Source organism: Callospermophilus lateralis, chromosome 10 (assembly GCF_048772815.1).
Source record: "Callospermophilus lateralis isolate mCalLat2 chromosome 10, mCalLat2.hap1, whole genome shotgun sequence".
Taxonomy (NCBI): Eukaryota; Metazoa; Chordata; class Mammalia; order Rodentia; family Sciuridae; genus Callospermophilus; species Callospermophilus lateralis.
The window spans coordinates 1,688,070-1,707,993 of NC_135314.1; the positions used below are offsets into that span (position 1 = coordinate 1,688,070).

At 59.3% G+C, this 19,924-nt stretch overlaps 2 protein-coding genes across 2 annotated transcripts in view; both read left to right on the forward strand.

Moving 5' to 3' along the window:
• Nucleotides 1–19,924, forward strand: part of Tspear (thrombospondin type laminin G domain and EAR repeats) — an 86,653-nt gene continuing 66,729 nt past the window's right edge. The window contains exons 1-2 of the mRNA XM_077110433.1: nucleotides 1–421; nucleotides 1,032–1,276. Coding sequence (XP_076966548.1) covers nucleotides 1–421; nucleotides 1,032–1,276 — 666 coding nt within the window. The remainder of the gene's footprint in view (nucleotides 422–1,031; nucleotides 1,277–19,924) is intronic.
• LOC143408352 (uncharacterized) lies at nucleotides 5,976–6,854 on the forward strand. The gene has a single exon (XM_077110389.1). It carries the CDS (start codon nucleotides 5,976–5,978, stop codon nucleotides 6,852–6,854), a length of 879 nt encoding a protein of 292 aa, XP_076966504.1.

Sequence of the window (19,924 nt, forward strand, 5' to 3'; positions counted from 1 at the left end):
ATGATTCTGGATCAGATCCTCAGGGGCACCCCACTTGCCCACTTGCCTGCTGTCCTCTGTCCTGATGGCCTGCTGCCCAGGGAGTGCTTCAGAAGGGGCACAGTTCTGGTCCCCAGCACCCCTTTAAACAATAGGGAACGGAGGCTGCAGGGGGACCCTGTGCTTGCCACCGCCAACCGCGGCCACCAGGAGGCTGCCCCAGGGAGCTTCTGGGGGCTCCCCGAGGAGCCTGGACGTTGCTTTGGAGCAGTGCTTGTGGCTGCAGGGCCTGTAGTGAGGGTGGTCCACCCAGCTGGACGGGCAGACCCCGGGGACGTCTCAGAGAGTGTGGCGGGGGCCTCAGTGCAGGGCCCTGGTCCCCGCAGCGTCTGCGGTGGTGGGAGCCCCTCCTTCACACTACCCATGTCACCGCTGGTGTTTGGTGAGGGCTTGGCACAAGGGACTCTGTGTGGATTCTGACGCCTTCTGGGTGTACAGTGCCTCAGACGCTGGGGTCCCCGCTGTGCCCCTCATGGTCACCGCCTCACGGGAGCCCAGTCTGACCAGCCTGCGATGTCTTTGTTACCGTTGTTCACGGTGGCGAGTCCTTGCTTCCCCAGTGCTGAAGCATGACACCAGAGAAGCACGCCGAGGCAAGGTCAGGGTGGACGGACAGCAGAAAAGACTTCTCCCACCCAGGAGGTGGAGTCCGTGGAAGGGCGCTGTCTTCCCTTCTTATAGCTGAGGTCTTCATCCAGCTTCCCCCATTCCTGCCGCTGTTCTGTCACCTTTCAGGGATGGATGGAGGTGGAAGGCCCTCAGGGTGGGGCTCAGGTGGGCCCAAGGAGTGGTCTGGGCAGGAAGGACTTTGGGTCAGCATCTCCATCTTTGCGTTAACACTTCTTTGGGATGGGCTCTGGGCCTTGGGGACATTAACATTCCAAGAGTTGTCCTGCTTTGCTTTCCCGGACTCCATTCTCAACGCGGCTTCATTTTGGACCTTACTCGGTACCAGACCTGATTTACCTCACTACACTGACTCCCTGTCCTTAAATCTGGCTTCATCTTTGACACAGACCTGCGGCCCCTGGACGTCCTGGCGGAGGTGGTCTCTTCGGATGGCGCTGCGGGTGCAGTCAGGACGGTGCAGGTCCTGGGTGCCCGGGGCCTCCAGCTCTCGGCCGCCCCGCCCCGCGCCTGGAGCTTCCCTGCATCCAGGATTTTCTTCAGATGTGACCTCTTCCCCGAGGAATTTTCCATCGTCGTGACCTTGAAAGTCCCCCGCCTTCCTCCCAAGGTCAGTGCGATTTGGTTCTTGGCTTCAGGAAAGCAGAGCGTCCTTCCTCTTCCATGTTCCCGACGCCAGCGCAGGCCAGGCCCCTCCAGCGGGCGGGGCAGCTGCTCAGGCCTCCGGGAGCATCTTGGGATCGAGTGGCCTGTCCTGCTGGGGAGTGAGGCCCCCACGGCAGCTGCGGCAGGGTCGGCCTGCCCCTGGCTGGGGATCGGCTGGCGACACCCGAGGTTGTGCGTGGGTCTTATCCTGACGTCCTTTGGCACCTCGAAGGGTGCAGCTTGTGGCGGGCTCTCCTGTGGCGCGTGGTGCCATTGTCTAGCATGGTCCCTTCCCACCACCCCGGCCTGGAGGGAGGGAGGCCAGGGGTGCCCCTCGCTGCCGTCCCCACTCGGACACACAATGACACGGACACCCGGGGTTCTGGGCGATGCACAGCGGACAAAGGTGAGTTTCTCTTTGCACTTCCAAATCGCCAGCCAAGGAGCAAAGTCCGGCAGCCCAGCTCTGGGTCGTTGGCAGAGTGGGACACTGGCGTGGCCCCCAGGGACTCCCAGGCTCCAGTCCCTCCCCTCCTGTCCTGTGCTCTGTCTCGCCTGCTGGAGGCCCCTGCACGTCGGCGTGCAGGGTTGCCCAGTCCTTCCACTCCCTCCCTCTCTTCCCGCGTGAGTCCCCCCTTGCGGGTTATGTTCTGCACCCTGCCTGTGACCTTCCAGGACATGGCCATGTCATGGACGCCCCGGGTCTTCTGCTCCTCAGCTGGGAACCTCTGGTCTTCCCGCCTCTCAGCTGTTAAGGGGACGCTGCTGAGTGGTCACGGCCCTGTGTGGTGGGCATGGTCTCTTTCCCCTGGGGACAGGCTGAAGTGGGAGCCTTGGGTCCGGGCAACTCCAGGGGTGACTTTTGAGAGCCAGGGTGGCCAGGGAGGGTGGGGAAGGCTGTCCCTCTGGTTTCCAGAAGGGCCCGCAGAGCCGCGGTGGGTGTTGGTCCCTCTGTTCTCCTGGGACCCATGCGCTGTCCCTGCCCGGCTTCGTGTGGCTCTGTGTGGCTCCATGTGGCTCCGTGTGGCTCCGTGTGGCTTTGTGTGGCTCAGTGTGGCTTCGTGTGGCTCCGTGTGGCTCCGTGTGGCTTCGTGTGGCTCCGTGTGGCTTTGTGTGGCTTCGTGTGGCTCCGTGTGGCTCCGTGTGGCTTCGTGTGGCTCCGTGTGGCTTTGTGTGGCTCCGTGTGGCTCCGTGTGGCTTCGTGTGGCTCCGTGTGGCTTCGTGTGGCTCCGTGTGGCTTCGTGTGGCTCCGTGTGGCTCCGTGTGGCTTCGTGTGGCTCCGTGTGGCTCCGTGTGGCTTCCTCCTCCTTCTCTGGAGCCTTATGGTGGGAGCTGGGCCCGCGACCCTCAGTGCCGTGACGAGCTGCTGCGACTCTCTTGGCCGGTGCTTCCCCAAGCTTTGGTCCCGACATCGGAGGTCCCTCCCGCTCTGTCTTGAGGTCCTGCCACCCTTGAGGAGTGCGGCTCCGTTTCCTTGGACCCGGGTTTCCTGATATGGGTTTTAGTTTCATCCCGCGGTGGCCAGGGCACACGCTTGTCTTCTTCTGTCCTTTGGAGCCTAGGAGGTCGTCTTCGGCCTGGCCCACCTTCTGTCCCTGACAGTGTCTATCCAGGACAGAGGCTGTGTCCTCCCGTCAGAGTGCCCAGGCCGTCCAGGGTTCAGGCTCTCTTCCTGGTGGACCCTCTGCCTGGCCCAGCCCTGGGCCAAGGCCCGAGAGTCCAAGTCCTCAGCCGGTGCTGCCTGGCGCCCTTCCTGTCGGCCCTGCTGGCTGTCACTGTGTTGTCACTGCCCGTTTGTGGACATTCGCTCTGTTGTCCTAGGCTCTCCTGACCGACCATGAGCCTCTTCATCTCCAGCAAGACCTCGCCTCGGGAGTCGACCCTCCCTGCCAGTCCAAGGCCACCGCGGCTGCCCTGCGGCTGCTGTCTGTATCACACACTCACGCTCACTCACACTCATGACACTCATGTACAAGCTCACACACGCACATGCATGCACTCACACATGCATACTCACACACATGCACACACAAGCTCACACACACATATGCACACAACCACACACTCACATGCATACGAACACACATGTACACACTCACATGCACACATGAGCTCACACACTCACATGCACACACTCACATGCACACATAAGCTCACACACTCACATGCACACACGCGCACACACACATGGACACACCTTGCTGTCCTAGTTTGACTTGACTCCACGTTTGAGTCCCCCGTGTGCAAAGCATCTGGTGGAATCCTGATGTTTAGAGATCTGCTCTGACAGTCTCTGACTTGATTCGATTCTTCAGTTGGTGTGAGTTCGAGTCACAATTCTGTATTCACACACTTACCGACTTTCTAGCTGCTCTGTAGCCCCGTCCGTCAGGGGTGCTGTCCTGGTGGTCCGGGTGCCCTTCCGCATGCGTGTCCTAGCGGGGGCGGGCAAGGTGGCTGCCTGCCCCCGGCCTCTGTGTGGTCTGTTCAGGGTCATATTCTCCCGTTCCCGTGCCCTTTGGAAGGTCTTTCTTACTTATTTCCCTCCGTGTGGTTTTGCTGTCTCGATGGCCAGGGGCACAGTAATGGCAGCCGGTGGTTCCAAGGCGAAGGGATGCATCTGCCCGAGGGCTGTGCTTACCTCTAGGCTGGCACGTGCCCTGGAGGGTCCCTGGGGATGGGTACAGCAAGGTCCCGTCTTGGGCAGCCGCAGTGTGGCCGCGCTCCAGGGCCCAGCCTGGTCCTCCTGGCGCAGTGGTCCAGCGTTTGGGACTCGGCACTGCAGTGCCAGCATGTGGTCGGTGGGCACTGACCCCGAGAGCCTGGCTCCCCTGTGTCCACGGGGGCTGCTTGTCTCCACGGGCCTCGTGGTGGCCGCACACCTGCTCATTCTGACTCACCAGAGCCAGCCTCCGGTCAGCAGTGGCCTGGCCCCGCGACACGGTCCCGCCTGCCCTCCTGGTATGCCCGGTGGTGTCGCGCCTGCCAGCCCTGCCACGGCCTTCGCTCCACCAAAGCTGTGACTTCTGAGGAACCTGAGGAGACCAGGGTGGACGTGCCTGTGGCCGCGTCCCGTCGGGGCTGCTCGCCCTTCTTCCCTGGACTTGAGCTGGCCCCGGCACGGCTTCCACTGCCCCACGCACCTCCTTGAGCCTTGCATCACACACGTCCTTCTGTGTTCAGGCCACCAACACGGCCCACGCTTTGGTCCACTGGCCTTTTAGTGAGTGGGGAGAGGAGAGGGGGAGGCGTGTCCGTCCGCCCCTCGTGACCTGGGGCGGCCTCCGTCACCACGTCTTGGCTCTCACCTGGGGAGTTCCCTGCCGTCACTTCTCAGCCTGTCCCTTCAGGGGCTGTGACAAGCCGGCTGGTGGCCTTTGGTGACCTGGGGGTCTTCACTTTGCCGCTGTGTGGGAGGGAGGGCTCCGAGGGCCAGGCTCTTGGTGGGTGACGCCCTGAGAGCTTGGCCTTCCGGCCTCCCGAGCCTGGGGAGGAGCCCCACTCCCCTCCGTCCCTCCCCTGGCTCCCGCTGCTCTGGGGCCCTGGGACTTGACTTTGGGCGTTTGCTGGGTTTGTCTGTGGATCTTCTGTGAGTGACCGGCTTGGCCCTTGGAGTCCTGGGCGAGTAGCGGCGTTTCCGTGGGTCCCGCCAGCTCTGCGTTCTGACCTGACTCAGCAGGGCTGCACCCGCGGAGGCAGAGAGGCCCGACCTGCAGCCCGCTGGCCCCCAGCAGCCCGTGGAGCCCTGGGCCGCATCGGCAGACTGCGGCCGGCATCACTGGGCCTGCCCTGGACACTTCAGATGTGGTGCAGAAGAGACGGGGCCCATGACCAGAGCTCGGGGTGTTTGTCGGTCCTGAGCACTGGACGTGGGTGGCCACCCCAGCCAGCAGCAGCCCCAGGAAGAGGCCCCTGTGCTCCCAGACACGGCCACTAGATGCTCGGTGTGTGTCCCGAGGGGACGGGAGCTGCCCCGCCTGGTTGTGGCGGCAGGGTGCTCCTGGAGAAGAGCCGTGTCCTCTGCACAGGGGGCTGCAGGAGCCCTGAGCCCTCTGCAGGGAGACTGTCCAGGCCCAAGGAAGGGGCTGGAGAAGTGGGCCGCCCAGCCCTCAGAGTCCCCCTCCTGTGCTGGGCCTGCATCTGCTGCCCGCTGCCCGCAGCCCCAGGAAGACTTGCCCTCAGCCCTGCCCCAGGCTCCCTGAGCACCAGCAGCACCAGCTCCTGCGTGGGCCGGGCCAGGCGCCGAGTGGACCTGTGCAGAGCAGGGCACCCGCAGCACCTCAGGCCCAGACCCTGGGGCCCCAAGCCCGCCCCCCCAGAGGGGACGTCTGTGCTCATAAACGAGCGCTCCTGAGGGACAGGGCTCTGGGCTCCAGAGCGCCACTGCCTGCCACTGTCCCTGCACGAGGGCACTTGGGTGCCATCAGAGCATCTCGCTGGTTTCCTCCAGGGACAAACACAGCTCAGGACAGCGTGCACACGCTGGCCCGGGCACGCAGAGACGCAGCCTGGCGCCAGGCCACAGCAGGAACAGGAAGTCTTCCCTCTGCCTGGCCAGGGGACAAACAGCAGGGGTATAAAGGAGGGAGGCCGCGGCCACTCACCCACACTCACCCACACACCCACCCACCTCCTCCAGCACACCCACCAGGGCCGCCTCCACCATGTCCCTCTGCTCCAGCGACCTGAGCTATGGCAGCCGCGTCTGCCAGCCCGGCTCCTGCGATTCCTGCCCCGACTCCTCCTGGCAGGTGGACGACTGCCCAGAGAGCTGCTGCGAGCCCCGCTGCTGCGCCCCCAGCTGCTGCCAGCCCAGCTGCTGCGCCCCAGCCCCCTGCCTGACCCTCCTCTGCACCCCAGTGAGCTGTGTGTCCAGACCCTGCTGCCAATCAGTCTGCACCAGCTCCTGCACCCCCTCCTGCTGCCAGCAGTCTAGCTGCCAGTCTGACTGCTCCAGCTGCTCCCCCTGCCAGCCGTCCTGCTGTGTGTCCCTCTGCTGCAAGCCTGTGTGCTGCAAGCCTGTGTGCTGTGTGCCCATCTGCTCTGAGACTTCCTCCTCCTGCTGCCAGCAGTCTAGCTGTGAGCCCTCTTGCTGCTCCTCTTCCCCCTGCCAGCAGTCCTGCTGTGAGCCCTCTTGCTGCTCATCCTCCCCCTGCCAGCAGTCCTGCTGTGTGTCCCTCTGCTGCAAGCCTGTCTGCTGCAAGCCTGTGTGCTGTGTGCCCGTCTGCTCTGGAGCCTCCTCCTCCTGCTGCCAGCAGTCTAGCTGCCAGTCTGACTGCTGCAGCTCCTCCCCCTGCCAGCCGTCCTGCTGCGTGCCCGTCTGCTGCAAGCCTGTCTGCTGCTACAGACCCTCCTCCTGCGTGTCCCTGCTCTGCCGCCCCGTGTGCAGGCCCGCCTGCTGTGTGCCCGTCTCCTCCTGCTGTGCCTCCTCCTGCCAGCCCAGCTGCTGCCGCCCGGCCTCCTGCGTGTCCCTGCTCTGCCGCCCCGCCTGCTCCCGCCCAGCCTGCTGTGGTGTCTCCTTGGGCCAGAAGTCCTGCTGCTGACCAGCCATGTCCCCAGGGCCCGTGGGCTCAGGCCCCACCCTTCAGAGTAACCCTGGGCCAACCCTGACTCCCACAGGACACGCGGCGTCCTGGCCCACTCTGGACCTCTTTGCCTGGAGCCCCTGCCCCTCTGGTGGGCAGTGCTGAGCCTGGGCAGCCTGGCGGCCCCCTGTGGTGTGCCCTTTGGGCGTGGGCGGTCTGCCCTGCCCTCCTCCTGCCCCGCTGGAGGGAGTGACTGTCAGCAAAGGCCATCAGCAGCGTCCCCCTGGAGACCTGCTTGCACATCTGGGCCAATGGTGGGAGCTTGGGCGTGGCGTGGAGTGGGCTGACTTGGGAACCTGGTCTGTGTCCAGGGTGACCGCACCAGCAGGGCTGCTGTCCCCTCCCCTGCCTGCCCCTAGGAGACCCGTGTACCACTGTGCGGCTGCACCGTTAGGGACAGAGTGGCCCGCCCTGCCCGGCACGCCTGCTCTGCGCGTCCGTCCTCACCTGGCCCCACTGGTGTCCTCCTCCAGGAACCCCCGCATCCTGGCAGCACCCTGGACTCTCCCCCTTTGTCCTCTGCCCACTCTGCGTCTCCTGAGTGGCCCTCTCTCACTGAGTCAAATAAACCTCGCGGCCCTGACCCTCACTGTAAGCTGCCTTCTGTTCTGAGCGGTGACCTCTCCGTGGCCTCTGTCCACTCGGTCCCTGAGCCCTCTCCCTCCTGGTTCTGTTTCCCATGTGCTTCCTTCGAGGCTGAGCAATGGCCCCTGCCCTGAAGGGTGTCAGGGGGCACCTCAGAGGCCTCAGGGTGCCCAGCGGCTCGGGGAGCAGGACCAGCTCCCACTAGATCCGTGGGCCACCCGACCGACGCCGGCTTGAGCTGCGGGTGCCTGGCGGGCGGGAGGCCACGGCTCCTGCGGACTCCACCGGGTGGGCGGGGGTCCTGGCCGGCCCTGCCTGGAGGACAGCCCTGGGAGCCTTTACTTGGCGAGTGTCTCCCCAGGACCCTCCAGGCAGGTGGCTCTGGCCTCGAGTTCTGTCCCTTCCTCCAGCCACGCCCATCAGGCCTGGCTAATCTGGTCAGCACCGGGTCAGCGGTGCCGTGGGGGACGGGGCGGCTCTGGAGTTGGCTCAGGGCTCGGTCCGAGGGAGGAAGAGCCCTGACCCAGGGCCGGTGAGCCCGGGGGCGGGGGGTGAGAGGCGTCTGCACTGCCCTCACCTCCAGTGGAGTCCAGCCTTTCAGCTGAGGAGCCGAGGCGTGTCCAGGGGACTGTGGCCACTGACGGGTCAGCCCGTGGGGTCACACTGGGCCACCGTGAGAGCCAATGAACACCGTGACACTGTGTGCACTCGGGGAGGCAGCTGCCCGCTGAGTCGCTTGCTGGCGTTAACGGCCATCTGAATGCCCTGGTCCTTGGCTGACCCCACAGTCCCCTTCATCCCCTGAGAAACCCCCAGAGCTTGCACCAGATGGCCCGGGAGGTCCAGCCGAAACCCACGGCCGCTTGGACCCAGCTCGGAGCCACCCTCTCAGCCTCCTGCCCCTCTTGGGGACATTTTTACCTTACTTTCGGCAGATAATTGGCCAAGTGATCTGACCACCAGGCGCTCGGAGTGGAACCCGGGAGATGTCCTCCTCCTGGACTGGTGACTCATGTCTGCCCCTGGCTGTGCTGGAGGTGACCCTCCTCTCTCGTGGTGTCCAGTGTCGTTTCTCCCCTGTCTGTGTAGACCCTGGCCACTCCCTGTCTGGGGTGCACAGGTCCCGGGAAGGCAGGACGGGAGCCTCCTGGGCCGCTTCCCCCCAAGCCACGTCCCTGGGCAGGGGAGTGGGCACAGCTGGACGAGCAACCCGGCCCTCTGAGCAGCGTCTGGCCTGGGTTGGAGGAGCTGACTTGTCCCTGGGCTCAGTAGGACCTGCACCTTAGGTGACCTGTCACCAGCTGCCCTGCTCGCTGGGCCACTGTGCTGGCCACAGGGGCCAGGAGGGGCTCCTTGTTCCCTGGCACCAGGCGTTCACAGTGGCTCTCCCACTGCCCGTGGCCAGCCAGCCTGGCCCGGCAGCTGGCCTCCCTGCCCCTCTGGGTGAAATGCAGGAATGGGAGCGTGTTTCCGGTTTCCAACCTGGTGGCCAGGCAAAGCCCTCAGCTGCCCAGCCGCGGCTGGCCCATAGCATGGGGTGCGAGGCCCTTGCTGGACAGGAGAGCAGGCTGCTGCCCACAGCGCTCACCCGCTGCCTCCTGCTCTTCGTGACGTGGGGTTTGTTTGAAGGTGACGTTGGTCGCCTCTGTGGTTTGGTCGTGCGGCCACCTGGAGAGGCGTTTTCACCCAGCGCGAGGCACAGGTGGGATCTGTGGCCGGCAGCCTGCCCACCCCGGCCTCCCGCCCGGCCTCTGCACTCGAGGCTGCCTCTTGCTTCTGCTCCCGTCTGTAAGAGGCCACCGCGGGGCCAGCTCTCTCCTCACTTCTGTTTTGGGAAACCCCTGTGCTCGCGCCATCCTGGTGACCAGCCGGAGCTGTGGTTTGTGCCCACTTTACATTTATCAGGTCAAGAGAGGCAGGATCGCGGGGCAGGGCTGCTGGGCGGTCAGCAGTCAGCATGGCCCTCAGCCCAGCTCCGCGCTGCAGGGGTTGAGCCTCGGTGGAGCTGCGAGCCCTGCAACGGCTGCTGGGCCGTCTGGAGGTGGTGATTGGCTTAGTGACACGTCTGGATGTGGCCTGCGTGTGCCAAGGGCTCCTGGGCTGGAGCCTGGTTCTCGGTGACGTGAGGGGTGGTGGGACCTTGGCGCTAGGGCCAGGGGAGGTCATTACTGTCCCTCCCGCCCGTGGCTTCTGTGTCCCACGTGGTGTGTCCCTCTCACTCCCTCCCACCACAATGCCATCTGCCACGGTGTGACACAACAGTGGGGACCCTCGCCAGAGGCTGGCACCATGTTGAGGGGACTCCCAGCCTCCAGGACTGGGAGTTAAGCAGACCTCTTTTCTTTATAACAGCCCAGCCTCAGGTACTTTGTGACAGTGGTGAAAAGCAGGCATAGAGCACCTCTGTCACTTCAGGGGATGCACTGGCTGCACTCACAGGTGCCAGGGCCACCAGCGGTCAGTGGCGCCCATGTCATCCTGGAATAAAGCCCTGGACTCTTACTGCCATTCCCGTGGGATGCAGTGCGCTCTGTATCTTCTACGCGTTTGTGTTTGTAGCTGAGCACAACTGGCTCATGGAGGCCGCGGCGTTCTCCTGACTCTGGGTGCCACACCTCGCGCCCACCCTCTGCACCTGCCTCCAGCTCTCACTCTCTGTTTGCTCTCTGCAGTCTTAGTCCTGCTGCTCCAACCAGCACGGTCAGCTGGGGCTGGATGCAGCCCTGGAGGCTGTGTGGAGGTTGCGTGGGGGCTGCGTGGAGGCTGCGTGGGGGCTGCGTGGAGGCAGTGTGGAGGCTGTGTGGGGGCTGTGTGGGGGCTGTGTGGGGGCTGCGTGGAGGCTGCGTGGAGGCTGCGTGGGGACTGCGTGGGGGCTGCGTGGAGGCTGTGTGGAGGCTGTGTGGAGGCTGTGTGGAGGCTAGCAGCGTGGGGGCTGTGTGGGGGCTGTGTGGAGGCTGCGTGGAGGCTGTGTGGAGGCTAGCAGCGTGGGGCAGTCCTGCTGACCGGGACCTTGGGTGAGGTGCCTCACACCGACAGTGGTGCCTGCTGGCCAGTCCTTATGCACTGGAGGGACCCCTCCATCCTCCTCCAAGGCACTGGCCTCAGTCGCCCTGTCCTCAAGTGACCCACCGTCCAGGCCCCATCACCCCAAGGACCTGCCTTGAGCGGCCACACGGGGCCAGGTGTCAGCAGGACGTGGCCACACTGTGTCCCTCTGGACCCGGCTTGTGGCAGCCTGAGGACATTCTCCCTGCTGGGGGGGACCGGCTCGTCCTCTGATCGACAACCGGCCCGTATGCGGGGTGAGTGCTCTGAGGACCGGCTCCCGGGAGCCACTCAGTCCCCCGTCCAGACACCGCGATGGTGCCCGCCGTCCCGAGAGCTGGCCCTGGCTATCCCCCTGGTCATCAGCGTGGTCCTCGCGGTGCTCTCTCCCTGGCCACGGAGCCGTCGTGGCAGGTCTCGGCTAAACCCGCTGCTTACTGTCCCTCCTGCCATCACACCGTGGCCGCATCTTTGCTGCCCGAGGAACGCCTGGCTCTCCACAGAGCCGCTCACACTCTGGGCCACCTGCACGTCCCCTCCAGCGGGGCGGCTTGTCTCTTCTTCTTTAGTTTTGTTCTTCTCATGTACGACAGCATGTGTTCTGACGTGTCCTACAGACGTGGAGTGAACTTCCCATTCTGTGGAGGGACATGATGTGGACTAACGGTCGTGAGTCGTGGGAAGGTTAGGTCTGATTCATTCTATGTCTTCCTGTTCCCTCTCCCTGCCCTTCCCCACCCCTCTTTGACTAATCGACTGAACGTCTATCCCTGGCCCTTCTTGTTGTGCATCAGCACCCACACATCAGACAGAACGTTCAGACTTTGGGGTTTGGGGATCGGCTTATTTCACTTAGCTTGAGAGTCTCCAGGCACATCCACTTACCAGCAAATGCCACAATTTCATTCTTCTTTAAGGCTGAGTGATATTCCATTGTGTATATGTACCACGTTTTATTTATCCATTCCTGTCTTGAAGGGCACCTGGGATGGTATCATAGCTCAGCTGTTGTGAATGGAGCTGCTCTAAACACTGATGTGGCTGCGTCACGTGTGCTGGTTTTAAGTCCTTTGGGTATAAACCTAGGAGTGGGATAACTGCGTCAAATGGTGGTTCTATTTCAAGTTTTCTGAGGACTGTCCATACCACTTTCTATAATGGTTGCCCCAATTTGCAGTCCCCCCAGCAGTGCATGGGTGTGCCTTTCCCCCACGTCCGCGCCAACACTTACTGTTGCCCGTATTCTTGATGGCTGCTATTCTGCCTGGAGTGAGGTGAAATCTCAGTGTGTTTTAATTTGCCTTTCTCTGATTGTAGAGAAGCTGAACATCTTTTCATGTATTTGTTGACCATTTGTATTTCTTCTCTTTTGAAGTGTCTGTCCAATTCCTTTGTCCGTGTATTGACTGAGTTATTTGAGTCCTTGGTGTCAAGTTTTCTGAGTCCTTTTTATGTCTGGAGGTCAGAGCTCTCCCTAAGGGGCACGTGGTCAGGATTCCCTCTCATTCTGTCGGCTCCCCTTCACACTCTGATGGTTCGCTGTGAGGAAGCCTCTTAGTTGGATGTGATGCCACTGGTTGAGTCTCGATTTCACTTCTGTGGCTCCTAACTGACGTATGGAGATCTGGGTCTGCATCTTCCTCTAGTAGGTGCAGGGTCTCTGGCCCAGCGCCCAGGTCCTTGGCCCACTCTGAGTTGAGTTTTGGGCAGGGTGAGAGATCTTCATTCTGCTACGGATGGATCTGCAGTTCCCAGCACCGCTTGTTGAAGAGGTCACCTTCTCTCCAATGTACGTTTCTGGGCCTTTGTGCAGTATGACTTCACTGTGTCCCCGTGTCCCCTGGCCTGTGCCACGGGCCTGTGTCTCTGATCTGGTGTCAGTGCCGTGCTGGTTTTGTTCCTGTAGCTCTGAAGTATAGTTAAGGTCTGGTGTTGTGAGGCCTCCGCTTCACTCTTTTTCTTTCTGAGAATTGCTTTGGCTGTTCTAGGCCTCTGTTTTTCCGTGTGAATTTCGTGACTGCTCTTTCCATCTCTATGGAGAACGCCATGGGGATTTTAATAGAAACTGCATCAGATCTGTCCAGCACTTTGGGTGGTAGGGCCATTTGGACAACGCACTCGGCCTCTCCAGGAGCCTGGGAGATCCTCCATCTTCTAAGGTCTTCAGCTTCTTTCTGTGGTGTCCTTTAGTTCCATGGTCGAGGTTTTCTCCTCTTCTGTTGGACTGATTCCCAAGTATCTTACCTTTTTCAGCTGATTTGTCATCGGTCCCATAGGAACACGGCCGCTCTGTGGCTGTATGACTTGCCCACTACTGAGTTCATCGTGAGTTCTCCACGTCTTCGGGTGGAGTTTGTCTGGAACTTCTAAACACAGGCTCATGTCGTGGGCACGGAGGGTCACTGTGAGCTCTTCTCTCCCTATCTGTCTCCCTCTAATTCCTTTCCACGTCTGATGGCTCCGGCTTGAGTTTCCAGGACTGTGCTGAGTACAAGGGGTGAGACAGGGCCTCCCTGTCTTGTTCCAGTTTTTCAATTTCCCCCGTTTAGGATGAGGCCGGCCTGGGCCGAGCGTAGGTGGCTTTCACAAGGTCCGGGTCTGTTCCCACCGTCCCCAGTTTTCCCAGGACTGCACACCAGGAGGTGCTGCATCCTGCCAAACGCGTTCTCTGTGCCTATTGAGATGATCACATGGTTCTTCTTTTAAGTCTATCAATGTGATGAGTCACGTTGATTGGTTTCTGTTTGATGAACCAGACTTGCATCTCTGGGGTGACCCTACTTGATCACGGTGAGCTTTTTAATGTGGCTTTGTATGCGATTTGCTAGATTTTATTAAGAATTCTTCCATCTCTGTTCTTCAGGGATATTGGCCTGAAGGCTTCTTCCTGATGTGTCTTTGCCTTTGGAATCAGGGCGGTGGCTTCACAGATGGAGTTTGGAAGGCCCCCCTTCTGTGTGGGTCTTCTCTGGGGGGCCGCTAGAGCTCAGCTGAGAGCCGTCTGGTCCGGGGCTTCTTTCTTGGTAGGCTTTTGATGGTGTCTTCGACTTCATTGCTGAGATTCATCTGTTTAAATCCTCTATGTCTTCCTCATTAGACTTCTGAGATCACCTGTATTTCAGTGGCATCTGTCATGTATTCTCTTTTTCACCACAAATTTTAGTAATTTGATTTTTTCCCTCTTTCTCTTGGTTAATTTGGCTAAGGGTTTATCAATTGTATTCATTTTTTCAAAGAACCAACTTTTTATTTTGTTGATTTATTTGGAATTTTTGTTGTTGTTGTTGTTGTTTCAAGTTCATTGATTTTGTCTCTGGTTTTAATCATTTCTTGACTTCTGCTTTTGGTGTTGATCGATCTTCTTTTTTCTAGGGCTTTGAGATGTAATGTTAGGTAGTTACTTGGCGACTTTGTGTCTTTTCACGGCTGCCTCCTGAGGGTCCCAGAGGTCTTCTCATTCACCTCTAAGAGTTTCCATTTCATCCCTGATTTCTTGTGCTATCCATTGGTCATGCAGTGGCACATTATTTAGAGTAGCTTCTGTTTATCATTGATTTCTAATTTTACTCCATTATGGTCTGATAAGATGCAAAGTATCATCTCTGTATTTTGTATTTGCTTCGTGGTCTAAGACAAGGTCTATTCTAGAGGAGGGTCCATGGGCAGCTGAGAAGAAGTACTGTCGTTGATGGTAGAATACTCTATGTATGTCTGTTAGGTTGGATGATTGGTTGTATTATTCGTTCTGTAGCTTCTTGATTTAGTTTTTATTTGGAGGATCTGTCCAGTGGTGAGAGAGGTGTGTAAAGTCATCCAGAATCATTGTGTTGTGGTCTCTTTGCTTTTTAAAATTGAGAAGCGTTTGTTGATGTACATGGATGCTCCATTGTTTGGACATGAATATTTATGATTGTCACATCTCGTTGATGTACAGTTCCCTTAAGCAGTATGGAATGTCCTTCCGTCCTTCTAAAGTCCACTTTATCTGAGGTGAGCTAGAAACCCCTGCGTGTTGACGGGACTCATTCTGTCCGTGGATGTCTTTATCTATGAGGTGAGTTTCCTGGAGACAGCATATTGTTGGGTCTTGTTCTTAATCCAATTTGCAGTCTGTGTCTTCTGAATGATGAATTTAGATCATTTATGTTCAATGTTATTATTGGAAATGATTTTTATTTGCTATCATTTTATTTCTGGATTTTAATTTGAATGAGTTTCTGCTTTGATTGGCTATTCTTTTTTAATATTTATGTTTTAGTTGTAGTGGGCACCATATCTTTGTTGGATTTATTTATTTATTTGATGTGGTGCTGAGGCTCAAACCCAGGGCCTCGAACACTCTAGGTGAGTGCTCTACCATTGAGCCCCAGCCCCAGCCCCTGACTGGCTATTCTCATAGTGTAGTTCCTGCCTTTGCTGGTTTTCAGTTATACCTCTCATTTCTTCATGAAATTTTATTGAAAATGTTTTATAGTGCAGGCTTTTAGTTGTGAACTCTTTTAACTTTTGTTTATCATGGGAGGTTTTTATTTCATTGTCAGATCTGGAGTTTAGTTGTGCTGGGAATGGTGTGCTTGGCTGGCTTCCATTTACCTTCAGAGCTTGGTACACATCGTTCGAAGACCTTTTAGCTCTGGGGGTCTGGGTTGAGAAATCACTGGGATCCAGATTGGTTTGCCTTTAGATTTTACCTGCCGTTTTTCTCTGGCAGCCTTTAAAACTTTTCCTTGTTCTGTTTATGAGGCATTTTCATAATAATGTGCCTGGTGTGGGTCTGCTATAATTCTGTGGGTTTGGGGGTCCTGTAATATTTCTGTATTTGATTTTCCATTTCATTGTTAATGCTTGGGTAATTTTCATCCTGATAAATCTTATATTTGGTCTTTTCATGATATCCCATATTTCTTGGAAGTTCTTTTCATGGTCTCTTAACATTTCTTCTTCATGGTCAACTTTATTTTTAAGATTATATATTTTGTCTTCATTGCCTGAAACTCTGTTTTCCAAGTGCTCTTGTCTGTTGGCGATACATTCCATTGAATTCTTAATTTGGTTTATTGATTCCTTCATTTTTGAGAATTGGTGCTTGACTTTCTTTCAGAGTCTCTCTCTTTATTGAAGTGATCTTTCACTTCTTGTATTTTCTCTCTGATTCCAAATCTTACATCATCCTTTACCCCAGATCAGTTTAAGAACATCCTAAACTCCTTCTCTGACCTTTCTTCCACTGTGATCTTAATGGATTCTGTTGTTGAAGTACTTTGCTTTGTTTGGGGCAGTTTGTTTCCTTGCTGCCTCATGTTGTCTGTGTGTCTGTCCATCTCACAGTGTGGGTCTGAGGAACTACTTTGTACCCTGTGGGCTTACAGTGCCCTGAAGGTGTTCCTCACCATTTAGGGGAAGACAAATAATAACAACAGCCAATGCAGACAATGTACAGCATTAAACAGAATAGTTCCTGCTGTGATATCCACAATGTTAATTATCATGATAAACAGAAACGGTGTGACCAGTTATTGTCCACAGTAAAAACAAAGTGTGCAAAAGTGTTTACGGTTTTGAACAGAGAACAGAAGTGATGTAGGATGTGATGATTGTGAGGGGGGAGGAGAGAAAATAGAAGTTAAAAAATTAAAGAAATATTGAAAGAGAGAACAATGGAGATTGGCTGTTAGCAGAAGAAAAGAGAGAAAGAGAATCAAGGGAAACAGAGAAGGGAGAGAAAAATTGCATATAAATAAAAATTTAGAAACATAAAAATGAAAGAATATAAGCCCAAACTGAATTATGCAAATCCAGTCCTCAAAACACTACTCCGCAAAACACTGGTCCATCAAAAATAAATGCCTTCACACGATGCTAGAAGTGAGAGAAACGGAACAAAGGTGACCATGCAGAAGTGTCCAGGGACCATTCAGGTCACAACTGAACAGAGAAGAAGAAGAAAGGGGGAGAGGTCTAATGAAAAGCTACAGAACGGTTCCTGTGGGTCGGGTGTTCTCGGCTTCCCTTCCCAGAGCACTGGGGGGGTTGTGGGGTGAGGGGGTCCCACAGGGAGGCCCTGGAGCAGGGGGTGCCCTTCCCAGAGCACTGGGTGGGTTTGTGGGGTGAGGGGGTCCCACAGGGAGGCCCTGGAGTGGGGGGTGCCCTTCCCAGAGCACTGGTGGGTTGTGGGGTGGGGGGGTCCCACAGGGAGGCCCTGGAGTGGGGGGGTGCCCTTCCCAGAGCACTGGGGGGGGTTGTGGGGTGAGGGGGTCCCACAGGGAGGCCCTGGAGTGGGGGGGTGCCCTTCCCAGAGCACTGGGGGGGGTTGTGGGGTGAGGGGGTCCCACAGGGAGGCCCTGGAGTGGGGGGGTGCCCTTCCCAGAGCACTGGGGGGGTTGTGGGGTGAGGGGGTCCCACAGGGAGGCCCTGGAGTGGGGGGGTGCCCTTCCCAGAGCACTGGGGGGGGTTGTGGGGTGAGGGGGTCCCACAGGGAGGCCCTGGAGTGGGGGGGTGCCCCTTCCCAGAGCACTGGGGGGGTTGTGGGGTGAGGGGGTCCCACAGGGAGGCCCTGGAGTGGGGGGGTGCCCTTCCCAGAGCACTGGGGGGGTTGTGGGGTGAGGGGGTCCCACAGGGAGGCCCTGGAGTGGGGGGTGCCCTTCCCAGAGCACTGGGGGGGTTGTGGGGTGAGGGGGTCCCACAGGGAGGCCCTGGAGTGGGGGGGTGCCCTTCCCAGAGCACTGGGGGGGTTGTGGGGTGAGGGGGTCCCACAGGGAGGCCCTGGAGTGGGGGGGTGCCCTTCCCAGAGCACTGGGGGGGTTGTGGGGTGAGGGGGTCCCACAGGGAGGCCCTGGAGTGGGGGGGTGCCCTTCCCAGAGCACTGGGGGGGTTGTGGGGTGAGGGGGTCCCACAGGGAGGCCCTGGAGTGGGGGGGTGCCCTTCCCAGAGCACTGGGGGGGTTGTGGGGTGAGGGGGTACCACAGGGAGGCCCTGGAGTGGGGGGGTGCCCTTCCCAGAGCACTGGGGGGGTTGTGGGGTGAGGGGGTCCCACAGGGAGGCCCTGGAGTGGGGGGGTGCCCTTCCCAGAGCACTGGGGGGGTTGTGGGGTGAGGGGGTCCCACAGGGAGGCCCTGGAGCAGGGGGTGCCCTTCCCAGAGCACTGGGGGGTTGTGGGGTGAGGGGGTCCCACAGGGAGGCCCTGGAGTGGGGGGTGCCCTTCCCAGAGCACTGGGGGGGTTGTGGGGTGAGGGGGTCCCACAGGGAGGCCCTGGAGTGGGGGGGTGCCCTTCCCAGAGCACTGGGGGGTTGTGGGGTGAGGGGGTCCCACAGGGAGGCCCTGGAGTGGGGGGGTGCCCTTCCCAGAGCACTGGGGGGGGTTGTGGGGTGAGGGGGTCCCACAGGGAGGCCCTGGAGCAGGGGGTGTCCTTCCCAGAGCACTGGGGGGGTTGTGGGGTGAGGGGGTCCCACAGGGAGGCCCTGGAGTGGGGGGGTGCCCTTCCCAGAGCACTGGGGGGGTTGTGGGTGAGGGGGTCCCACAGGGAGGCCCTGGAGTGGGGGGGTGCCCTTCCCAGAGCACTGGGGGGGTTGTGGGGTGAGGGGGTCCCACAGGGAGGCCCTGGAGCAGGGGGTGTCCTTCCCAGAGCACTGGGGGGGTTGTGGGGTGAGGGGGTCCCACAGGGAGGCCCTGGAGTGGGGGCGTCCCTGGGCTCAGGCTGGTCTTGGCACGGTGATGGCCTGAAGATTCTAGATCAGTGCCCGTCCCAGGCCCAGCGGCTGCCAGTCCATGTGGCGGGACGGCCCTCTGGGGAGCTTCCCTGGGTGCCACTGTGTGGCGGAACCAACCCTCTGTCCCCTCTGTCCCCTGCAGAACCTGTGTTTCCTGGTCTCTAGGTTTCAGTCTCCAAACTCAATTAAAATACTCATTTAAAGTGACATTTAAAATTCCTGTGGGATGTCTCCCCAGCTGGTCCTGCAAGTGTGGGAGCACTGGGGGTGTCCACAGCCAGGGTCCCCTGTGTGAACCCCTCTCCGCGTTTGACCACCTCCTGGTCACTGAGGCCCCGCGGGAGCTGGGACAGTGTGGCTCCGTCCCACACGAGGATGAGCGCGGCAGCCGTGGGTTCAGTTCACCTGTGACCTTCCACGTCCGCCACACTCAGCCTCTGAACATGTGGCTCCTAATCCCCTGTCCCCTCCACTCTGCTCCGGGTGCCCATCGGGCACGTACCACTGCTGGTGGCAGCGCTGGGGATTTCTGCCTTACTTTATCCCACCCCTGAGTCCCCGTCGGCCTTGACCGTCCAGAAGTAATGCCCAGTAAAGTCCACCCTTTTGTCGCCCACTGTGATGGGAAGCTGCCCAGGTGCTTTCCTGGTTTCAGGCCACGGAGCAGCTGGCCAAGCCACCTCCACGCGGCCATCTTGAGTGTCCAGTGAGATGCTTTAGTCCTGCTGTTCCGTGTGAAGTGTCCTCCGCTGCTTGTCCTCTTCCTTCTCCGCTGCCTCTAGGAATGGGGGCCCTGAAGGGGAGCAGGTCCCGGGTACAGAGCGGGTGGCTTCAGCTCTGCCCGCTGGCCGTGTGGCCTTCCTGTGCTGAGGTCCCTCGTCTGAGCAACTTCGTGGAGACGTGAAAGTGGACGTGGCAGGTGTGGAGTGCCCAGGGGCCTCGCAACGAGGTCACTGCTGCACGGTGGCTTCCTGTGGCCTGGAGCTGAGCTGGGGGCTGTTCTTCCTGGGGTCATGGGGTCCACCTTCTCGGATCCTGCTCTGAGCGTCCCTGTGGCCATGGCCCTGCCCCCTGCCCAGGTCTCCGCTGTGACATGCTTGGTGAGCTGGGTCTCCGCATCACCTTGGGGGCCACAGGGAGCCGTGACAACGGCCATGGGCGTGGTGTGCTCTGGTGTCCACTCAGGGCCACTTGGCTCAGGTGGAATTTTAATCAAGACTGAACGATCTCAGTGGAGGGACAGGAGCCCCGCCGAGGAACCCAGCCCAGTCACCTGCTGAACTCACACACTCTGGTGTCTGACCTTCATGAGCTTTCCAAGGTCACCCTCATCTCTGCCACCATCTATGCACTTCTGCACCTCACCCTCTGGGGACAGCATCGATGGCTTCTCCCGCCCTGCTCTCCCCTGGGAGGGGCAGGTGTGCAGGGAGAACACAAGGACACAGCCTGGGACAGCCACTCACTCCACGGGTGACACACTCTCGTGCTGACAACCTTCCACTTGCAAATACCAGACACTGACGTCACATTCCACGTCCGGGCTTCTTGTCTGGCCTCTAGGACAGCGGTGGAAGGTCCCAGGGCCTGTCGGCCGGCCACCGGACGTGGACACCTCATGAGCTCGATGATCCACAGGAACCCTGGGCCACCGTGAAGTTGGCTCTCCACCCTGTCCAGGACTGTGTTGG

Excerpts from the sequence above, each read along its gene's own strand:
- LOC143408352 (XM_077110389.1), top strand. The coding sequence starts at position 5,976 with ATGTCCCTCTGCTCCAGCGACCTGAGCTATGGCAGCCGCGTCTGCCAG.